The sequence below is a fragment of the Felis catus genome, chromosome B1 (genome assembly GCF_018350175.1).
Source record: "Felis catus isolate Fca126 chromosome B1, F.catus_Fca126_mat1.0, whole genome shotgun sequence".
NCBI lineage: Eukaryota > Metazoa > Chordata > Mammalia > Carnivora > Felidae > Felis > Felis catus.
Genome location: NC_058371.1, coordinates 30,832,630 through 30,854,309, shown reverse-complemented (window position 1 = coordinate 30,854,309; position 21,680 = coordinate 30,832,630). Strand labels below are relative to the sequence as shown.

Here is a 21,680-nt window from a genome sequence, read left to right as displayed (position 1 = left end):
TGGTAATATTTTCATGAAATCATGGAAAGTTTTTTAAAGCAGGAAGAAATATACAGGCTCATCTAAACTTGTATCATTTTACAGATGAGGAAACAATAGCTAACCACAAATCCTGTGATTTTCCTTTTTTTTCTTCATTCTTTCAATTGAAAACTAATTTTTGAGCATCTTTTATGTGTCAGATCATGCAGTAGCTCTTAACGAATTAAAAATCAAAAGCCTTGATTCATAGCCTTACGAAAGAACAAACTAGGGGACATTCAGCATGCATTAATAAACATTAATCTGTCAGAGCATATGTTACGTTGTACTATAGTTATGTTCCCAGAGTTACAAAAGATAAGGGAATAGTGAAATTTGCCTGGGTGGTCAGGAATAAAAATTTCATGTTTTTATCTGGGCCATGAAAAATGAGCAAAAATAGCACCAGCTTCAGAAACAAGGGAAAAGTATTCAAGGTAAAGGGAAATACTCTACTAGATAGAAGCATATAGGTTTGTGTTTACTTGGGGGATGGTAAGGACTGTTAGGGAGTGATTGAAGGTAGGAATGAATAAGTAAGCTCTAATATAGTTGGGGAAGGCTTTATCGAGACAGCTAAGTTGCATAAACTTTATAGATAATGGGAAGCTATTACATAATGTTAAGCAGGGAAATGGCATTTTACACTTTCACATGGGTCTATATTTGAGAGAAATAACTGGTTGCACTGTGGAGGATAGGCGGGAAGGAAGCAAGTTCAGATGAAAATGGTGAAGTAATGGATTAGACCAATGAAGAGTGTGCCTTACAAAGAAGGAAGGGATATTTATGAGGTTAGAACTGGCAGGACCTTATGGTTGTGAGGGATAGGAGACAGGGAGCAGCCAAGGGGGAAAATGAAGTTTCTGGTTTTGAAGATAAGTCATGGTGGTGCCATGAAATACATGAAAGGCTATGAAATACATGAAAAGGGTGGTAGGAACAAAGCCTGCATGTAGTGTTAGACATATTCAGCTTACTCATGATGGCACATTTAAAGACAAGATACATAGGAAATAATTGAAAGTCCAAGTCTTAAGCTCAGAAGAAAAGTCCGGGCTGGTGTTACTGATTATGGAGTTCTTAAAGTAGGGACAAATTGAAGCAAGGAAGGGGAATAGAGAAAGTAGAGAGGTCTAAGAACAGAATGCTGGGACATACTATATTTAAGGGATGGTTGGGAGAGAGGAATTAGCATAAGACATGGTCAAAAAGAATTATTTGTATGGTAAGAAGGGCATGATGAGAACAGTGTTGTGGAAATCATGTTAGTTACAATGCCTTTAGCTGTAATGAACAAACTCAAAATGAGTATAGTGATAGAGGGACTTATCTGCTCATGTGACAACAATGACAACAACAAAAGCCTCCAGGGGTATCTAGAGCAGACAGAGAATGGGTATTTTAATCACAAATCCATTTCTTTCTGATTCTCTCAGAAATGCCCTTCTCTGGGTGTTGCGTTCATCAGAGATGACTGCTGGGAAAATGGCTAAAGCAGTTCTGGACTCCCCATCCACATAAAACCAAGGTCTTTCTTCCAGTGGTTTTTCTCTCAAAAGTGAGGAAATGTCTTATCCCCAGTTCCTACCGATCTTGCCCTTCCATTTTATTGGCTTGACGTACCTATTCTTGAACCAATCCCTCTGGCCAGGAGAATTCCGTATGCCGCTTGCATTAGGCTTGGGTTTCTGAACTGATCACTATCATAGAAAGCAGAGATTGGGGGCTCATTGATCCTTCTTTTGTCTCACAGAGTGCAAGGCTGCTAACCAAAGAGGGTGAGGCAGAATGGATGTTAGGTAGGGAGGATGTCTGTTACGAAAGCCAAGAGAGGCTACAGTTTCAGAACGAAGGGATAGTCATTCATCTAAAAAATTGCAGGTCATGTAGGGTAGGTGTTACAGGGTCATTAAATGTGTCAATTCGTGGTCATTGGTGACCTCTGAGTGAGACCTCTCCGAGAAGAACTGGAGCTGCTCTTACAGAATCCTCTTTGAAGGAGTGTGGCAGCAAAGAGGAGAGAGATGGGGAAAGTTAATGTTAAATTAATTGCAATTCGGTGAAGCATATACATTCTTTTGAAAATATTATTTTATTTCATTGATAAGTTTGCATCAACTCACTTCTTCCTAGGCTGAAAGGAAGAAATTAATCCTACAGTATGGAAAGAGTGCAGTAAGTCTGTGAACGACAGGAAGAAGATGTAAACAAAGAGAGAGTGATAAATGTATATGGCCTGATGAAAGGTGGCCACTAAAAAGGTGAGAGATGAGATTTCCATCAACAGTGCATTGGAATCAGAATCATGCTATATTTTTGGTATGTTTTGTTCAGTTTAGTTTCTTTACTGCAAATGAAAAATTGATGTTTAATTTACAAGGTCAGGCTTAGCAATATTATATGCGCTTTTGTAATCGCACTGTAATTACATTAAAAGGCAGAGGCAATTCTCTTTGAGTGTGGCCAACCACTCAGAAGATTGGTATAGGAAAGCAATAGGGCACACTTAGTCAATGTCAAGCCATAGGGTTTCTAGATTTCCAATGCCCAAAGTGTAAAATAAGTTTTCAAACTCTAAGATCACCAAGAATTTAATATCATTAATTCTGTGATAGTGATAATAATATTGAAGTTACCCTCATGTGGCTGATAGACATCTTATTTTTCAGGGAAAGTAATTCTTTTTTTTTTTAATTTTTTTTTTCAACGTTTATTTATTTTTGGGGGGACAGAGAGAGACAGAGCATGAACGGGCGAAGGGCAGAGAGAGAGGGAGACACAGAATCGGAAACAAGCTCCAGGCTCCGAGCCATCAGCCCAGAGCCCGACGCGGGGCTCAAACTCACATACCGCGAGATCGTGACCTGGCTGAAGTCGGACGCTTAACCTACTGCGCCACCCAGGCGCCCCTCAGGGAAAGTAATTCTAATAATAGTCCCCATTTCATTTCCATTTGGGTAGCAGTTTTCACAATTCATTCCATTTTCTCCCCAAGTCACAATAATCCTGTGAACTAAGAATAGACCATGACATCTTTATTTCCAAGTAAGAAAACAGAGTAGTCTTAGAAAAGTTGTTTAGTGATTAGCTGAACGTTACTAGTTATCCAGAATGGTGACTTAGTGTCTGGGTTGCAGCCATTCCACAGTGAATGGAGAAATATCCAGATACGCAGAATAGGACGCAAGGGAATACGTGAGGACCATGGTGTCTGGGAGAGGTGAATTCTTGGACAAACTTTCACTCAGATTGGAAGAAGTGGACTGGGGTGAGGATAAGGCTTCCAAAGCAAATAGCTAGACTAATGATTGACCCAGGCTCAGGCCAAGGATGAAAATGTACAGGAAATTCATATCACGGAGAGTTACATTTGGAAATGACTTTAAAGAGCATTGTATTATACCCTTTTCTTTTACCACAAGGATGCCAAGTCCCAGAGAATTCTGAGCTGGGTAAGAGGCAAATTCTTCCCCACTAGACCTGTGACTTGTAGCCTACCACTCTCTCCACATCTCTATGTCACTACTTGGAGTCCTCAAGGAAGGAGCATAAACCTGATGGAGAAGCAAGTACAGAAAGACAGGTGATGTGATTCACAGACTTATCACACAGGAAAATTCTGAGAATACGGGAAGTGTCATTTCCCTAATGCTAAAGGAACAACTGGTCTAGTTAAGTTACTGTGTGATGGGCTCTAAAGAGGGGGGTGGTGAAAGAGATTTAAAGCCAGAAGGAAGACTTCTCCGAGTGTTACTTGCTATGAATATATCCTGATGAATTACGAAGCTGGCATTGGGACATATCCTACATTCTCTGCAAAGATACTGAAATATTTGGAAATTTTCTGTAGTGTTGATGTAATTTGTCCTGGTTTTGGGAGACACAGTTGCATTTTTGAAACTGTAGATACTTTCCAGTAACAGATAACTCTCTTTTGGGGGTTGAGGGTAGAGCAGGGAATGCAACTTCTGCCTGATTTATTTCCCTTAGAGCAAGAAACAAATAGCCTTGTTTATTATTAGTCATAGTTATTACACTATTCATAATCTGTTTTCCCTTAAGTATAGTACTGCAATGATGAATGACAACATATACACAGAACAAAATGAATTTATTGCAGGATGTATTTTCAGTGACATGAACAAGAAATTAGGTCTGCAATATGTTCAAGCTGTGCTGGGCAACTCTAATTCTGCCCAAGAATTCACCTTGGAGAAGGATGAGGAAGGAAGGATAAGATGAGCAGACACACTCCTAACTGATATTAGGTTGTAAGCTCCTGTCTCTGAGGACAGGGCCACGTCTTAGCCATTTTGTTTTATTACTTAGAGCCTCATTTACAGTATACAATGAAATGAATGTTGAATACATTGAAATGAAAGTGACTTTTTTTAAATTATGATTTTCCCTCCATCACAATGATTAACATATATTGAATGCTTATTGTATGTTGGAAACTGTTCTAAGTGCTTTGCATGTTTTAATTCACTCAATCCTCATAACAACCCTGGAAGGCAAATTCTGTTATCGCCCCGGCTGTGTATAGAAGGAAAACTAGGACCAAAGAGATTGTGTAATTTGCAAGATTAAATAACACAGCTAAATAGATTAGATCTGGTGTTTAATCCAGGACATGCTGGCTATAGATGCTGCTGTCTTAATCGCAACATTCTCCTGCTGTGTGTGTGTGTGTGTGTGTGTGTGTGTGTGTGTGTGTGTGTGTGTTATGAGTGAGAGTATGTTTTTCTCCAAATTGCTAATGATTTATACTACTATAATCTACTATAATCTATTATCTTCCCTTTCCTCATTGAATTATGTTGCAAATATTAAAGGCTTACTTTCATGTTTTTTTCAATTGATGCTTACCCATTCTTGTGTCAGTACCACACCATTATTCCATAACATCTTTTAATATGTTTGACCCATCCCTTCCCATTACTCTTATTTTTCAAAATTGTTGCTATTTCTCCACATTATTCTATCTTTCCTTTTTTGTTTTCAATGTGTTTTCCTAACTTTGGAAAAACCCTTCTTCCTCCAGAGTAAGGAGACCTGAGGCCAGGAGCATTCCTTTCAAGTGATGCAGGAAATACAGAGCTCAAAATGGATTCTGAAGCTGATAAGCAAAAAAATAACCTTAGGATGGGGACAGAGGTAGGATGTTGAGTACATGTGATGAGCTGGGTCTTGTCACTCTAGCTTTGCCTTTTTCAGGTGTGTGTGTGTGTGTGTGTGTGTGTGTGTGTGTGTGTGTACATGTACAAATATATATATTTTTCTGGGCTTCAGTTGACATCTTTTCTGGATCCAGGAATGGTAAAGGATTTGGGAAAGCAGTTATTTTAGTTCACAGAATAGTAACTCTGGGTAGAGGGAATCTGATTTTTCTCTAGGCCAATGTGTCCTTGAAAAGATGGTTGCTAATATGCAGAAGCCAATGGAATAGTAGAAAAATGATTCAGAGTGCTTCAATTATCTTTCTTATGGGATAAGGCTTGGTGATATTCAGCAAAGAGTCTTCTGCAGTTCAGGGACTTCTGCAATTTGGGGTGGAAAAGTTCGGTTTGGGGGAAGGGAGGTGGAAGTTTCCTCTGCTTTGATGGTAACAACTATAATTCATTGCATGCTTATTGTGTGCTACGTGATACTCTAAGAGCTGGACTTATTTTATCCCTTTGCATCTACCCAAGTCTATAACGTAAGTTTCACTGATGAAGAAGCAGAGGATCAGATCAGCTGGGTGGCATAACTCATCAGAGTAATACAGCTGATAATTCAGAACTGAGTTAAAATCTTTGACATGGTTCGCAGGGCCCCACACAATCTGGCCTCTGCCTGTCTATCAGCCTCATCTCACGCCATCCATATTCAGTCACACAGGAGTCCTTTTATCCAGTTTCTTAAACATGTCTTGTTCGCTGTGGCAGAAGCACCACTCTGTATTCCCCAGCACATCTTCTTTCCGTCCCAAGCACACAGAAAACTTACTTTGTCAGCCTTCCCTGGATTTGGGTGGGACTAAATGACTAATGGGCATGAAGAGTGATGTACAAACCCCCAGACCTGGCAACTAAAGCATTTCACATCCTTGACTACATTTTCTGCCCCCCATCTGCACAGCTGGATGTATAGGACCCTTGGAGAGCAGAGGGCCGAACCTCAAGATAACATCCCTGCTTCACTAGTCAGACAACAGCTACCTAGGTCAGCTGCTCACAAAGCTGTGATATAAGAGAAAAACTTTTATCAAATGAGTATCTGAGACATTGGAGTGGTTTGTTACAGCACCTAGTATTACTATGCATGACTAAATCGCTTACTCTAGACTAGAGGTTGGCATTTTTTTTCAGACTATGTCATAAATATGTTAGGTTTTGCAGGCCACACAGTCTCTTTTGTGCAACTATTCAACTCTCGTCCTGTAGTGTGAAAATGGCCTTAGGTCATACATTAGTGACTAGGCATGGCTGGGTTCCAATAAAACTTATAAAAACGGACACAGGATCGATTTGGCCTACAGACCAAAGTATGCTGACCCCTGTACTAGACTAAAAGACTACAAGGGCATGCTGTCTGATCTTTCTCCATCTTTGGAGACTTTTCTGTCTTTGCTCCATCACTCCCAGACTCAATCCACCCTTTGCCTGGCTGAACTGGGACTGACTCTTCATACCTCAACTATAACTTCAGTTTCCATGAGAGGATGTTTCCTATTTTCCCCCTTTCTCCGCCTCTCTCTTCCAACTAGGTCAGGACCTACATCAAATATTCCTGTAGCAGTTACCTATACTTCCTTTTTCGTAATTAGCTTCCCATTTACAATTTGTTCTATGTTTTTCTTCCTCGCTATGCTCAGCCCTTCATAAGAAAAAGAGGTTATGTCTACTTCATTCACTGTTTTATCTCTAGCACCTAACATAGGACCTGGAATAGAGTAGATGCTATAAATACATATGGAGTCAATGGGTAACTATAAGGCATATATTATTAACTACTGCCTTCAATATATAGAATCTGTGAAAACTCATCCTCCTTCCCCTTCCCTCTCCTCTTCCTCCCTGTCCTTCGGTCCTTGAGCTCAATATAACCAAAAAGGAAACCAAACCCACAATTATGGTATTATTGTCACACTCTTGAATGGAGAAAATACCACAGAAATGTATATCCTCAGGCATATTTCTTTGGTGTAAATACTGACCTTGTCTTCACCTCAGTCAATATTTTTTCTTCAAGACCATAAATCGTGGGATGTCTTCTCATAAAAGCCAATCTGTGTCACAGCTCTGAAAACTAATTCCATCTTGAGCCCCATAAAGGGAAGAGGCTATTTCTGAAATTCTGTCATCATATTGCTCTAACACCTATAAATCTGAAAAGTTTTCCAATTTTCCTCAATATTGTACATATTAGGTTAGTGGACTACACCAAATGGTCAAATATAGTTCCACCATATACAATCAGAGAAGATAGGAGAAAAATGCATTCTATTTTCAGGATAAAGAAACCACAAGAAATATAAGAAATAATGGCAGTTTAGAATAGCATAATAACAGAAAGCTACATCAAGATTATAAGAGAGCAGCCGACATAGACAGTCCATGAAGGTGAACTTGTAGTCCTGTTGAGTGTTGGGTTTGCTCTGATAAAAAGCAGGGGATGGAGAGCTCAAATACTGTCATGGGCAAATTCTCAATGCAGCTAAGATTACTGGGACTACAAGCTGAGGGGGAGTGGTGCTTTCGAGCTCCTCATGTGTTTCCCCATGGCATCTGAACCGAAGGCAGGAGACACAAGTTGCCCATCTGGGAAAAGTCCAAAGCCATTTACTCAAAGGCGGCAGCAGTGGTCACGTGGTCACGGAGAGTCAGTGGGAATCTGTGCAGGTCAGTTAGACAAGGGGCTGGGGTGTCAATTCCTAAGGACCTGCAGTGTCAGTCACGGAATTTATAGCCATTTACAGCTTTCAGTCTAAGATACAGCCTAAGAAATATTTCAAACATAATACACTTCAGAGAATAAAGGTAGATTCCTACTATTTTTCATATAGGAAAACTTCACAGATCCTAAAATGGGAGTTCATGAAAGCATAGCTGTGGCCCCAGTTCATTTACAGAAATGGATCAACCTTCCAAATCTGTTTTCTTGTTTTTGAACTTTTTTCATGTTTATTTTTGAGAGAGAGAGAGAGAGAGAGCGCGCGCACACATGAGTGGGGGAGGGGCAGAGAGAGAAAGAGACACAGAATCCAAAGCAAGTCTCCAGGCTCCGAGCTGTCAGCACAGAGTCTGACGCGGGGCTCAAACTCACGTACCATGAGATCATGACCTGAGCCGAAGTCGAACGCTCAACCGACTGAGCCACCCAGATGCCCCTCAAATCTGGTTTCTTACTAGCCGCTGGAATCTTTACCTCTGACAAGGAAGAGAAAAGCCTTCTAACTGCACTGTCATCATTCTGTCTCTAGAAACCAACTCATTGTACTGTGCCATAAATATCTGCAGAATTTATGAAAACTGATGTGATTGGATGGATGGATGGATGGATGAATGGAAGAAAGACAGCAGCCAAGGAGAGTAAACATTTGGCCCTAAGTCCATCTGTTTTCTCATTTTCTGATACTCTTTCTCACTTCTATAATGATCATTGGTCAAGGGGTTTTATACTAACAACACAACAGCTAATCCATATGCATCACTTTTACATACCATATTTTATGTAATATGAAGCGTTCAGCCTCGGTTTTCTGGGTGCCTTTCATTTGCTCATGTTCATCCAGATGTCAGTTGACAAGTAACCACCACTTTCAGCTTCATGTGAGCTGGGCACCTGTATGACCAGGGTTCTGTTCAGCACTCGACAGACAGAGGACTCGTCATTCCGAATAACTGGATTAAGAGACCTCAGTCAGTTACATTTAAAACGCAAGGCTTCAAATTATGCCTTCTGAGGGGATTCAGTGTGATCATTAGGATAAGTAAACACATCAAGCACTCAATATATATGCTGAGCCAAATGTAATAAAGGAAGAAAGAAACGTTTTTTTTCTCCACTGTGTCAGTTTGTTTTGCAACTCTAAGCGTTACTGCATGCTATAATTCTCCAGAATGACACTTAATTCTTCAGCTAAAATGCTGTATCAGACATATTTCAAGCTAATTATTTGGCATCATAAGATCGTATTCTGTTCTCTAATAGCTTTGCAACATACTTTTTCATGAGAGCATCAGTGATTTCCACAGATGAAAAAAAATGATGAAAGACAAATAACGATGATCTGGGTTGATAATCGGGTTGCCTGGGCTCATTGCTGTGTAGGGCTGAACCTCTGCTTTCGAAAAGTCATTTTATGCCCTGCTGCCAGGGTGCTGGGCTCTCCTGCTAATTAAACAGCCACATTAGTTTCTTTCTCTCTTGTTTTGTTTTGTTTTGTTTTTTTAAACAAAGTTTATTATTTTTCTATTATGGCAAATTTAGAGAACATAAAACACCAAATATAAGAACCAACAAGTCACTCTTCTCTTCTCCACCTTCCCCCCCCCCCCCACCTGGCCCCGCCCAAAGTTTATCCACCTGTAAATCTTTATTGAACACTGATTACGTGTCGGGCACCATTCTAGACACTGATATTGTTGACTTTCTGAATACCCATTGCCACTCAGATTAAGATCTGTGAGTAAAATGTCCTGTGATGAATGTGTAGCTAGTGAAGTTTGTCTTTGGTCCTCTGTCCCTTTATCTCTGCCTCAGTTCTTCCATAACTGCCTTCACTGATTTTCAGAAATTCCCTGCCCAGCACACTAGGACTCTGGGGTCCCTTGGTCTTCTTCATGCTGACGTAAAGCTTGCTTTCAAGAATGGTTCTGAAAGGAGCTCATGACAAGCTAAAAAGAATTCATGACTCCTGATACCTTATAGCACTCTAGGGTTTCTGGGCTTCTTGCGCTCAGCAAAGGCCGTTTCAAAATCAAAAGATGAAAGAATGTTTGCCTGTGATAATGCTACATGAGCTAAACAAAACAGAAGTCTTGCTTGGAATTTCTATTAGTCTTTGATGTACAAAAGGATGAAAAATTGTTACTCAAGTACAGCTTGGTAAACAAAACCTTGAAAACAATGTAGCCAAGTGGTAAAAATGAAAGCTCATCCTCTTTATTGGTGAAATTTCCAGCACAGAACTGAAGGTGGGTGTGGGCGAAGGTGGGTGTGGGGTAGGCTGGTTCCTACTGCTGTTTAGGGGTGGTGCTGGCCTTGACTAAATATTTTTCACATTTTCCATGGTAGTTGAAAGAGGAGGGAGCCAGCGGTGTGTGGCAAGGGAAACTGCTAGTAACCCGCTTTCCTGGACGCTGTGCCTGGTCATCTGACAACATGGAAACCGGCCCAACTTGCCTAACGGATGTCATCTCATCTTGCTGCAGCTGACCTGAAAGGATGCTCCTTATATAGATAGATCAAGAGCCTTCTTTGGGTATTGGAGTCTTCGGCTGCTCAGAGATCAAAGAGAAGAACCCTTCCTCCAGATTTTGAATATCAAGATTTTCTCTAAAGAGATTTTTCTTCTATGCTTCTCTGGGCTGCTGTTAATTTGCAAACCAACTGAGTGGGTTAAAAATGTCTTTTGATCACATACCAACATGTGGTCATCAGAACACTGGTGACATTCAACCACAAAAGAAAACCGGGGAGGGAGGGATCTCAAAGTGACCTTGGTGACAAAAGGGACTTCCGCAGTGAAACATGTACCCCAGGCAAGGGTGTCACACAATGAGCAGACTGTGACCAGCTGACATTTCATCAGTGAGTCGCTGCTCAAGTATTTGGAGGGGATGCATTGATCCCACTCTCCTGGAAACCCCCAAAAGCTCTCATAAAATGCCTGCTTTCATTTAGCTGTTGTTAAAACAACTAAAATTCCCTCTCATAATTGTTGGGACATCTCAACAATATAGTCCTTTCTTTCCCAGTTTGCAGCTCAAACAAATATTGTTTCATTTATTTCTTGCGGGTTCCTCAGCCTCATACCAATGTAAACAACTTTTCATGTCCAAAGGCATTTTCCAGGACTCCCTGAGGGTGGCAGTATTGTTCACACGTCGATGGCTAGTATCAGAAATTGGGCACCTGTTAGGGAAATGATTTAAGGAGGATGGATTTACACTATCAAAATGAGCAAAGTATATAATGAGGAATGAGGATTCCTTTGGGCCAACAGTATAACCAATGCCCCCAGAGCCATTCGTTCCAACGTGTACATGAAGTGCAAAAATAAAAGATGAAACTTAAAATGCTCATGTCAACAGAAATAGATGGATAAAAGTGGCAATGGAAATACTATTTCAAATAGGCTCAATTCCAGGTAATTACTTAATACAAACTTACTACCCACAATGCCTCAGGGTCCATGAGTTATCCACAGACAGCTGGCTGGGCAGAGTTAGATGATGTCAATTCACCAGGAATTTTTCAGGAGGAGACAAGCTACTATTGCTCTCATCCAACTTAAGTCTCCAAGAATTTGCAAGTCTTATTAGTAAACACCCTATTGTCCTCTGAGTTAAGTCACTTGAAGGTCATGTAGCAAGACGGCTCTAACAAGATATTTCACACTTACGCTTACGTGAAAAAAGCTTCCCAGAATAATCCAAAGCGGAATTGAGCAACTAGAATTGAGTGAAACTCATTGGCAATTTTAAATGAGAAAAAAAAAATCATTATCCATAGTATTGATTGGAAAGAGGACATCCATTTCTAGGCACAGTCAAAATCGATTACTTCCTGTAATCACTATGCCTGTGATGGTGTTTGGGCACACCTGGAGATGATGTCACAGTGTCACCTAGGAACTTGGTAAATAATTGATACTGGACCCTGAGTGAAAATTTTGAAGGGATACATTGAGTAGCTGGAAGGGCAAAGCTGCCATTTAGTTTCTATAAACGGGTCGGGGAGTATAAGGAAAGCCCCTGAATATGGAGAGCTGGGAATATTCAGGTCTTCCCAGAACACTTCAGATTGAGAGTTCCTAGATTTCTAGTTGAGTCACTTCTACCTTTTATTATATATGGTCATTGGGGCTTTCCAGTTTTTAGGATTCTCAGAGAGGAGGCACAGATACTTGTATTTGTATTTAAGTGATGAAAATGAGGTAGCATAACTTTTCCATTCTGCAGTGCTTGATAAAGCAGTGAGTTGCCTGATACTGAGTTACACATCAGTGTCAGCCGTTTACTGAGTCCCTTAAGAACTTCCCTTCCTGGAGGCCACTGGTAATAATTATGGACAAGTCTCTGTAGAGAAGTATCATTTATAGAAAATTTTGAGTTAATAAATAAAATACTTACTGAATGGTTACTAAATTTCAGATACTGTTAGAAGTACTTTACATTTATTACCTTTATTTGTATAAATACATTGTATACATAACTTTACTATATTTATCTATTACATTTAGTCCTCACAACATCCTATGAGGAAGGTACTAACATTGTTTTTTCCTTGTTAAGCAATGAGATTGAGGTTCAAAGAAGTTTAGCTTGCCCAAAGCCATTACTAGTAAGGGGTAGAGCCAGGATTCAAACTCTATGCTTCCTTCTTAGAGGAGAAAGCAGATAAATTTATGAAACCATTTAATGGGCTTGTGAATTTATTAAATGTTCTTTAATTTAAGATTTTAGTTTGGCAGAGGGTGGTTGGTTAGCTTGGCTATATGTTGATTGTTACCAGACCTCAGATAAAATCCCTTACTTGAAGCCCACCATTTTGAAAATGCATCCCATTGGCTGAAAGGAATCAGATAGCAGAGTGTGATGTGCTGGCATTAAACCAGATTTTGCAGGGATAAAGAATAGTGTCTTTTTTACTTTAAAGGACAATGTAGGAAGGCATATATCTAGAGATAACCAGTTTCTTTAATGGCGGTCACCCTAGGGGCTCAACTCTCCAACAGTGAACCCAAAGCTTTGCCTGCTCAGTGCCCAGCTGCTGCTTCTGCCATTATTGGGGCACCTATACTTCTCAACAGAGTTTTACCTACTAGATTTCTTCATTCTTCCCACAAATGAGACCTGGAAGATGTGCATGGGCCAACCATAGGTCACATAGTTGGATGGGTTATTCCTTGAAGGAGAGGAATAAGGAAATATGTATCAGCCACCTGACATGTAAGCAAGAAAAGACCCCTTTACTCTTAAAGAGATGCCTTCTGGCTCAGTTAAAGTTACGTTGCAGCACAGCTCAGTGGGCTGAACTCCCTGAGCGCTGTCATCCCTGTGGTGTCCAGTGATTACTGGCCTGCCATCCACCCTTCAAGGGCCAATCCTGAACTCAATGTTGGTGCTATGCCAATGGAGATTCCAACTGGTTTCTATAGTTAGATTTAGTTATTTTGCAGTAATGGTGGAATTGGAGGACCCTCACTCAAAATCATTGCTCAGTCTAGGCATGGATTATGCAATTTTAAGCAAGCAGGGGCAAGAAGCAGGGAGGAAATCAGATTTTAATGGGGCTTCAGAGAGTAGGGATAATCTGCAACAGGGTTCTGATACTACAACTATTTCTGGCATCACAAGTGTGAGCATGATGCACCAGGAAATTAATATTATAAATATAATTAAAAAATAAAGGACATAAATTGGCATTTCTTAGCATAGCCCTTGATAGGAAATACCTGGGAAATTTACTACAAATTCAAATCTGTGAGTGACACCTGTTGAATCAGAGCTCTAATCCCTTAGTGAAAAGGCAGAAATTAGGAGAGCTGATTGGTGATGTAAATGGAGCAATGGTTCTCGAAATGTAGTTCTCAGACCAACAGCATGAGCACCACCAGGGAACTTACTGGATATACAAATTCTTGAGTCCTACCCTAGACCTACTGATCAGAAATGGATTGGGCCCAGCAAGCTGTGTTTAACAAGACTTCCTGGTGATTCTGCTATGTGTAAAGTTTGGGAACCACTGGAAAAGAGAGTTCTCTACGGGCCTATAATGACACAAAGTAGCTGTTGAGCCCGAAATATGTGGGAGTGGGGCTCTGAGGTCTGTATTTTTAGTGTGTTTCCCTGGTGATTCTGCTGTATACTTGCTTGAGAGCAATTGCTCTAGAAGAACAAAAGTTTTCTTTTCTTTTTGTCTTTTGCCAAGGTACTTCCTGTTATCTCCAAGGCTAAGAACCAGATTATTCTTCTAGTTACTAAAAGCCCACCTACTTGGGCAAAGGGCAGGGTAGAAACATCGTTCTGTATGTCCTTTAGAATCTTGGTGTAGATACATGTAAATGTGCATGCGTGTATGTAAATATTTAAAGTAATGATCAACCTCTGCCCAAGAGACTATTACTGTACTATGTCTAAAAATTAACCAATTCCCCCTTCATTTTAATGCACTGCCTGAAATTTTACAAATTAGAGATGTATTTAGATTAATAAGCATTTTTTTAAAAATTCAGAGATGAAGGTAAAAGATTTCACAAAAATAGAAAAACAAACCCTAAAATGTGTATAGAACCACAAAAGACTCTGAATAGACAAAGCATTTTTGAGAAAGAAGAACAAAGCTGGAGGCTTCATGTTCCTTGATTTCAAACTATATTACAAAGCTATAGTAACTAAAGCAGTAAGGTATTGGCTTAAAAAAATAGACACATAGATCAGTGGAACAGAATAGACAGCCCAGAAATAATTCCACGCATATACGGCCAATTAACTTACAACAAAGGAGTCAAGAATACACAATTGGGAAAGGATAGTCTCCTCAATAATTAGTGTTGGGAAAACTGGACAGTCACCTGCAAAGGAATGGAACTCGACCCCTATCTTCCACCATACACAAAATTTACCCTGAGTAGATTAAATACCTGACTGTAAGACCTGAAGCCATAAAACCCCTAGAAGAAAACAAAGGTACTAATTTCTTTGACACAGGTTTCAGCGATGATTTTTTGAATCTGACATCAAAAGCAAAAGCAACAAAAGCAAAAATAAACAAACAAGTGGGACTACATCAAACTATAACGCTTCTGCCCAGCAAAGGAGACCAACAAAATGAAAAGGTAACTTACTGAATGGGAGAAAATATTTGCAAATCATATTCCAGTGAGAGAGTAATATCCAAAATATATAAATAATTCATACAACTCAATAGCAAAATCCAAAACAATCCGATTAAAATTTGGGCAGAATGAGGTGCCTAGGTGGCTCAGTGGGCTGAGTGTCCGATTCTTGATTTCAGCTCAGGTCATGATCCCGGGGGCATGGGATCAAGCCCCACCGTGAGTGTGCTGAGTGTGGAGCCTGCTTAAGTTTCCCTCTCTCTCTCCCTCTGTCCCTCTCCCCCACTCGTATGTGCTCTCTCTTTCTCTAAAAAAAAAAAAAAAAAAATTGGGCAAAACATCTGAATGGACATTTTCCAAAGAAGTCATACATATGGCCAACAGGTACATCAAAAGGTACTCAGCATCACTAATCATCAGGGAAGTGCACATCAAAACCACAATGAGATATCACTTCACACCTGTCAGAATGGCTGGTATCAAAAATATAAGAAATAAGAAATGTTGGCAAGGATGCGGAGAAAAGGAACACTTGAGCATTGTTGGTGGGAATGTAGATTGGTGCAACCGCTGTGGAAAACAGTATAGAAGTTCCTCAAAAATTAAAAACAGAATTACCATATGATCCAGCAACTCTACTTCTGGATATTTATTGAAAGAAAATGAAAACACTAACTTGAAAAGATATATGCATACTCATGGTCATCACAGCATTATTTACATTATTATCCATATTCTAAGATATGGAAACAACCTAAGTGTCCACTGATGGATGAATGAATCAAGAAATTGTGACATACAGACATACACACACACATACACACATATACACCACATACATATATAATAATAGTATTTGGCCATAAAAAGAATGAAGTTTTGCCATTTGTGACAACACGGATGAAACTTGAGAACATTATGCTAAGTGAAATAGGTCGGACAGAGAAAAACAAATACCATATGATCTCTCTTATAAGTGGAGCAAGCTCATGGGAACAGAGAACAGATTTGTGGTTGCCAGAGGCAGGGTAGGAGGGGTGGGAGAAATGGGTGAACTTTTTTTGTTTTTGTTTAAATAAATTACATTTTTTAAAAGGAAAGTATATGTATAAATTGGTGTTAATATTAGAAGAACTTTTAGAGATCACCAATCTTGTATATTTCTTGTTATGATGGTACCTGTTTCGTATTTTAGTACCTTTTCTCCAAATGACATTCATACATGCAAATAAATTTCTCCTGGATGCCAAGGTAGGCACTGCCCACTACCCCTTGCAATTCTATGCAGGAAGGCGTAGAAATTGTCTACCACGATGAGCCAATTCTACCATATATCAGCTCCAACAGAGTATCGTTGGAAGCCAATAGGCCTTTGTTATAGCTCTTTGGCTTGAATAAATAGTCCTATTTCAGGGGGCTAATTTCTTAAGAACCTCAGGGGACAGTATTACCATCTCTTTAAGTGAGGGTATAGCATGTCTCTCAGATATCATTTGGTGTATTTTGACCGAACAAGCCATTTTCCTCATAATCACCTGAGATACCAGGTATAATCATCATGGCTGGTCACCACCCAGACTGCCAGCAAGGTTAAACTCGCTTTCCAATGCACCCTGTTCATTGCCAAGAAGGGGAAGAGAGCATTCTGCCTCCCTATAGAAATGACACGATATTCAGCTCAAGCATGAAAATTATGGAGCTTCTGGCAAGTTCTGAGGTTCAGATTTGGTCTGGTAGGCCCAGACATTTACATAAACCAAGGTCATGGCTGCTGCTAGAGCAGCCTCTGTTGGGTGAGGCACAGACTACTTCCGATGAATTGTGCTTGAAAAACATGATAGAGTCTACTGCTGTTTTTCACTCTCCATGTTTCCCCCACTCTTTGTTCTCTTCTGCCTCAAACTAGGTCCTCTTTCTTACCAAGATCCATGCTTCCCACCGAACCTCAGAATCCTGCCACCAGCACTAGCTCTGTCCCTGTCAGCCTGCTTCAGGAGACCTGTCTCCTACCTTGTTCCATCACATCTTTCTCAGGCAATCCAGATTGGTCATCCAGGGGCAGATGTTTTCTTACCAGGATGCAGTGGAAGTACAGCCGTGTGAGTTTAGTAACTGATGCTTGGTTCCGTGAAAAGCTTTTATGCTCCCTTTTTGTGCTCTAAACAAAGCCCTATATAAATAAGTACACCTTAATCATTTTGGATTGCTACCTTCTCTTGCTGCTTCCCCATTTTCTAGTCTAGTGCCTCTTGATGAACAGCTTTTAAGGAAGTTGATGCTTTTAGGTACCCACAGGCTTATAGAGAGCAATCAGAGTGTTGGGTAGAAAGCAACCTTCCAGAAGTAGAAACTCAGAAAGAGTAATGCTCTTCAGGTTGCGCTGTTCTCGTACACTTTCCTACGATTATGAATCTGATCTGACGTGACCTCATGGGCAGAGAGATCCTTATCTGTTTGGATATTATGTTAAATCATTCCTTGAACAAACATTGAAGTTTACATAGCATTCTCTTTGGGAAAATCCCAAGGAATGTGAGTTTGGAAGCCCCAAAACATGACATTGAGTATAGGAAATGTAACTTCTTGAGATTAGATAAAATGTTAGTGATTTTGCTGTGAGACTCACTCTCCAGAATAATCAAAGATGGCTAGAAACTACTGGTGATTTATTCCCCACTGTTATGCTCTAAATAGGCTTGGTAACTAACTTCAAGAAAAACAGAAGAAACATATCTGTTTCTCAAGCTGAAGGTCTTGTTCACTTCTGACTTGACCTGCTTTACCCGGACCCAGACAACACCAACACCAGTTACACTGAAAGGGATCCTAGTCTCCTGGGCAGGGCTTATTGCAGTGGCCTTGGGATCTGAGCCTGCCATTCTTGGCTCCTTTCAATCAAATTAATTGTACTCTGCAGGAATGGGAGTTAACAGTCAACAAATTATTTCCTGAGAAGTTGTGGGGACATTACATTGAGATCTTGCATGCCTTGCAGAGGTGCTGAGACTATGACAGCTTAAAGCTGTTGGAATAGGATCATATCAGGCTATTCCAGATGGGCCTGGCCTTCTTTCTCATGTAATTGGACCTCATCAAACATGTCAAGCAGCTACAGTTGGAGGGCTGATGTTCTCTCCTGGAAATGGGTGGTTCTAAAGGTGACTCCCCTCAGGAAAATCTCTCGCCTGAGAATTTTGTCCCCTTTAAATGCACATGGCTTTTCCATCCAAATGACAGGGAAACCACATAAAAATTCATCCACCATGGGTATTGGTACAGTGATTCCTCATTCTTTCAAGCTTATCTCCCTTCACTCTACTGTTTGCCCATCCTCTTGCCCATAGCTCTTCTGGATTCTCCTCTCATTTTGACTTTAAATCTTGGTTTCTACTTTCCATGTGGCTGCTTGCTTTTGGTACCTCTCTGCCTGTTGTTTCTGTTGTTGTTTTCCCCAAAATATTCTAAATTGGAAATTGATTCCCTCAAGACTTCAAAACTTTTCTCATCTGTTCCATGTGCTGAAACTATGGATAAGAAGCTCCCTAATCTCTTCTCACTTGCCTGCAGGGAGGTTGGGTTGATTAGTGTTTTTATTTTTAGTCCCTTAGAACGCACAGGGCATATCCATGAGTATGGCCCCGGGGAATCATATGTCATCTGGTGGCTCTAAAGTTCCTCTGACTTTATCACTCCCATTTTCTGACTGTTCTGCTACCCCTTGCTCATTGGCTTTCTGGTTCTCTCTGATTATTTTGGCTTTGTGTCTTGGCTCTACCATCTTCTTTCTTTAAAAAAACAAAACAAAAAAACCCTGCAACCTAGGCCTTTGCGCACTTAAAAAAAATATATGTGCCAGCTCTGAGAGTGGTCATCTTGGAGATTATTCCACCTTGGCTGTGGGCCTCCCTCAGCACTAGCTTTTCCTAGCTTCACTGGTTACATGCATGTTGGGCCACGTGGAGAGTACAGTAGTGTTGATTCCTTTTCTGTTAAGTTCAGTTTTCAAGTAATTGAAGGCAATGATCTCCCTGCCCGTAGGCTAACCAATTGTAGTTCATGTGACCTTAGCATTTAGTCTCTTTACCAAAAGATTTATCAAAAGGTTGAGACCTCCTCTGCTGGATACACTCCAGTTCATTCATACCCTTCATGGCATGTGGTTCTCAGAACAAAACAAATCAGCATGATATTGAGGGTACCATCATACCCTTTGTTCCATGAACTAATGTATTCCTTTAACAGAGCCTAAGTTCATACTTGAAATTCTGGCATCTCTCTCACAATGCTAATATTAATGTTTAGTACTTGGTTAGTGAAAATCCAGATCCTGCCTATACTGTTCAGACATACCTTATCCTTCCTATAACTGGACACTTCTCATCCTTTGAAATTCTTCTAAAGTCTTCATTCTAAAATAAATAAGTAAGTAAGTAAGTAAATAAATAAATAAATAAATAAGCAACCTACTACCAAGTACAATACAATGCTTTTCAGACTATGCTCCAGTTGAACCTGGAATTGTCCAGACTATGCTTCTAAAATGAATTCATGTGCTTGCTTATCAATTCACAGAAAAAATTAATTGATAGACTTTTCTCAAGATGTAACATATTTTTTAAACACATTTGCATCTTATGCTACCTGCCTAATAGTGCTCCACAGTGCAAGTAAAATTGTTAAATTAGCTTTTTTAAAAAAAAAATTTCTAGCTACTTTGCTCTTAAAACGATTTCAAGAAGCTGTCATTTTAATGTATTAGGCATCCCTCCCCTTTCCATGTAGTTCACACATCTGATCAAAATGGTACCATTTGTTATTAATTAAACTGTTGAAAAGACCTCCCCAATGCAAACAAAATGCATTAACTTGTACTCTGTTGGTAAGGTCATTCAGTGAGTGGGAGTTTGCCCTCAGACTCTCTCTAGACATTTCTATTTCTTCTACAAGGATATCATAAGACCTTGTGCAAGGCTTTCTTGCAATTCAGATTCATCTGAAGCATTTATTTCACCAACTAATCTAGTCTGTGTGTGTGTGTGTGTGTGTGTGAGAGAGAGAGAGAGAGAGAGAGAGAGAGAGAGAGAGAGAGAAATCAGTTGGGCATGATTTGTTCTTGATGGGTCCCGTGGGATCTTCTAGTATTCTCCACATCCCCTTGTATGTGCTCACAACTCAACCTGTTAATATTCTACCCCAGAAATTTGCCTAGATTTCATGTCAAGCTCACTAGTCCATAAATGACAAGCTCCATCTGCATCTGTTTTTAGATAAGCAGGAACATATTTATCCAGTCTCCGTAATTCCACAAAGTACTACAAATTCTTAAGGAACACGCACCACAATATGTGTTTTTTACACTCAGGGAACCAGACCACTTCAAAGATGCCAGGTGCTGCTTTATTATACCTTACCCATCTATCAATATTTATCCTACCCTTTCCAGAATAAAAATCAAGCTTGCTGATGACGTAGTCTAATGTAAAATCCACATTGAGCTCCTTTCTATCTTACCATCGTCTGTTAATACTACATCAGTAGACCAGGCAGCTGATAAATAAATTTCTTATTAATCTATTTACTTTTAATATAACAAAAAACGTTTGTTTGCTCTCTTAGCATGCTCGACATTTTTCAGCTCTTTGAAAGTTTTCAGTATTTTAACATCATTTTTAGAGATTCAAACCAATTCCTTCTCTCTTTTTCCTCTGTATGATATCTCCCGCTGACCCTTCTCTTTTGCCCTTGCCTCCTGAAATGTGACTTTCTAGTGACTTCACTCTTGAAGGACATTGGCCTCTTTAGCTCTGCCCTCTCTTTGTTTCTTATTGGGATCACTTGTAATTTTATTACCAGAATACAACTTAAAAAACATCTGCCCTCTCTTACGAATCATCTTCATGCTTTCTATATCAGGTATGAATTATGGTGGAAGAAGTTGCTTAGAACTTTCTTCTTCATTCAGCTTGTTTTCCCACATGCGTGGGAAGGAGGTTGGTTAGGAAGCACATATTCTTCCACACACAAAAATTTTATTTTATTATTTATTATTGATTTTTTAAATGTTTATTTATTTTTGAGAGAGACACAGAGCATGAGCGGGGGAAGGGCAGAGAGCGAGGGAGACACAGAATCCGAAGCAGGCTCCAGGCTCTGAGCTGTCAGCACAGAGCCTGATGCAGAGCTCAGACTCACAAACTGCAAGCTCATGACCTGAGCTGAAGTTGGATGCTTAACCGACTGAGCCACCCAGGTGCACCCCACACAAAAATTCTTTAAAAAATAGCAGCCATGGGGCGGAAAAGGCCTCCCATAAATTGATTAATCGATTAAAAATAACTAAGTTTGGTTTTAAAGAAAGTCTTTGGAAAACATCAGATTTCAGTAGCCACCTGATCTCATGATGTTAGTCCCTGGCCTGTCCCAACCTGCTGTCATAGTAACAGCCTGCTCCCTCCTGACTGCCTTGTCTCAAGAACATCGTGTTTCTTCTGATTCCCGCTCCAGTTCCTTATTAGGACTGCAGCCAATTCCTGAAGTACCTTTATGCAATTCTTGAAATTTCCTTTCTGAACTGGACCTACCTCTCAACACCTCTCACACTGAC

At 40.1% G+C, this 21,680-nt stretch overlaps 1 protein-coding gene across 25 annotated transcripts in view; it reads right to left on the bottom strand.

Annotated features, from left to right (window-relative positions):
- LOC101100463 overlaps positions 1 to 21,680 on the bottom strand; it is a 95,933-nt gene that overhangs the window by 71,889 nt on the left and 2,364 nt on the right. For 13 of the 25 annotated variants that reach the window (XM_019828395.3, XM_019828390.3, XM_019828394.3 and 10 more), the window contains exon 3: positions 19,427 to 19,485. In XM_019828395.3, coding sequence (XP_019683954.1) covers positions 19,427 to 19,485 — 59 coding nt within the window. Of the gene's footprint in view, positions 1 to 8,290; positions 8,439 to 8,732; positions 8,913 to 9,235; positions 9,406 to 11,154; positions 13,144 to 17,086; positions 17,247 to 19,426; positions 19,486 to 21,680 lie in introns of those variants that run through there. The other 12 variants (XR_006596435.1, XR_006596437.1, XR_006596428.1 and 9 more) reach the window with 8 other exon arrangements.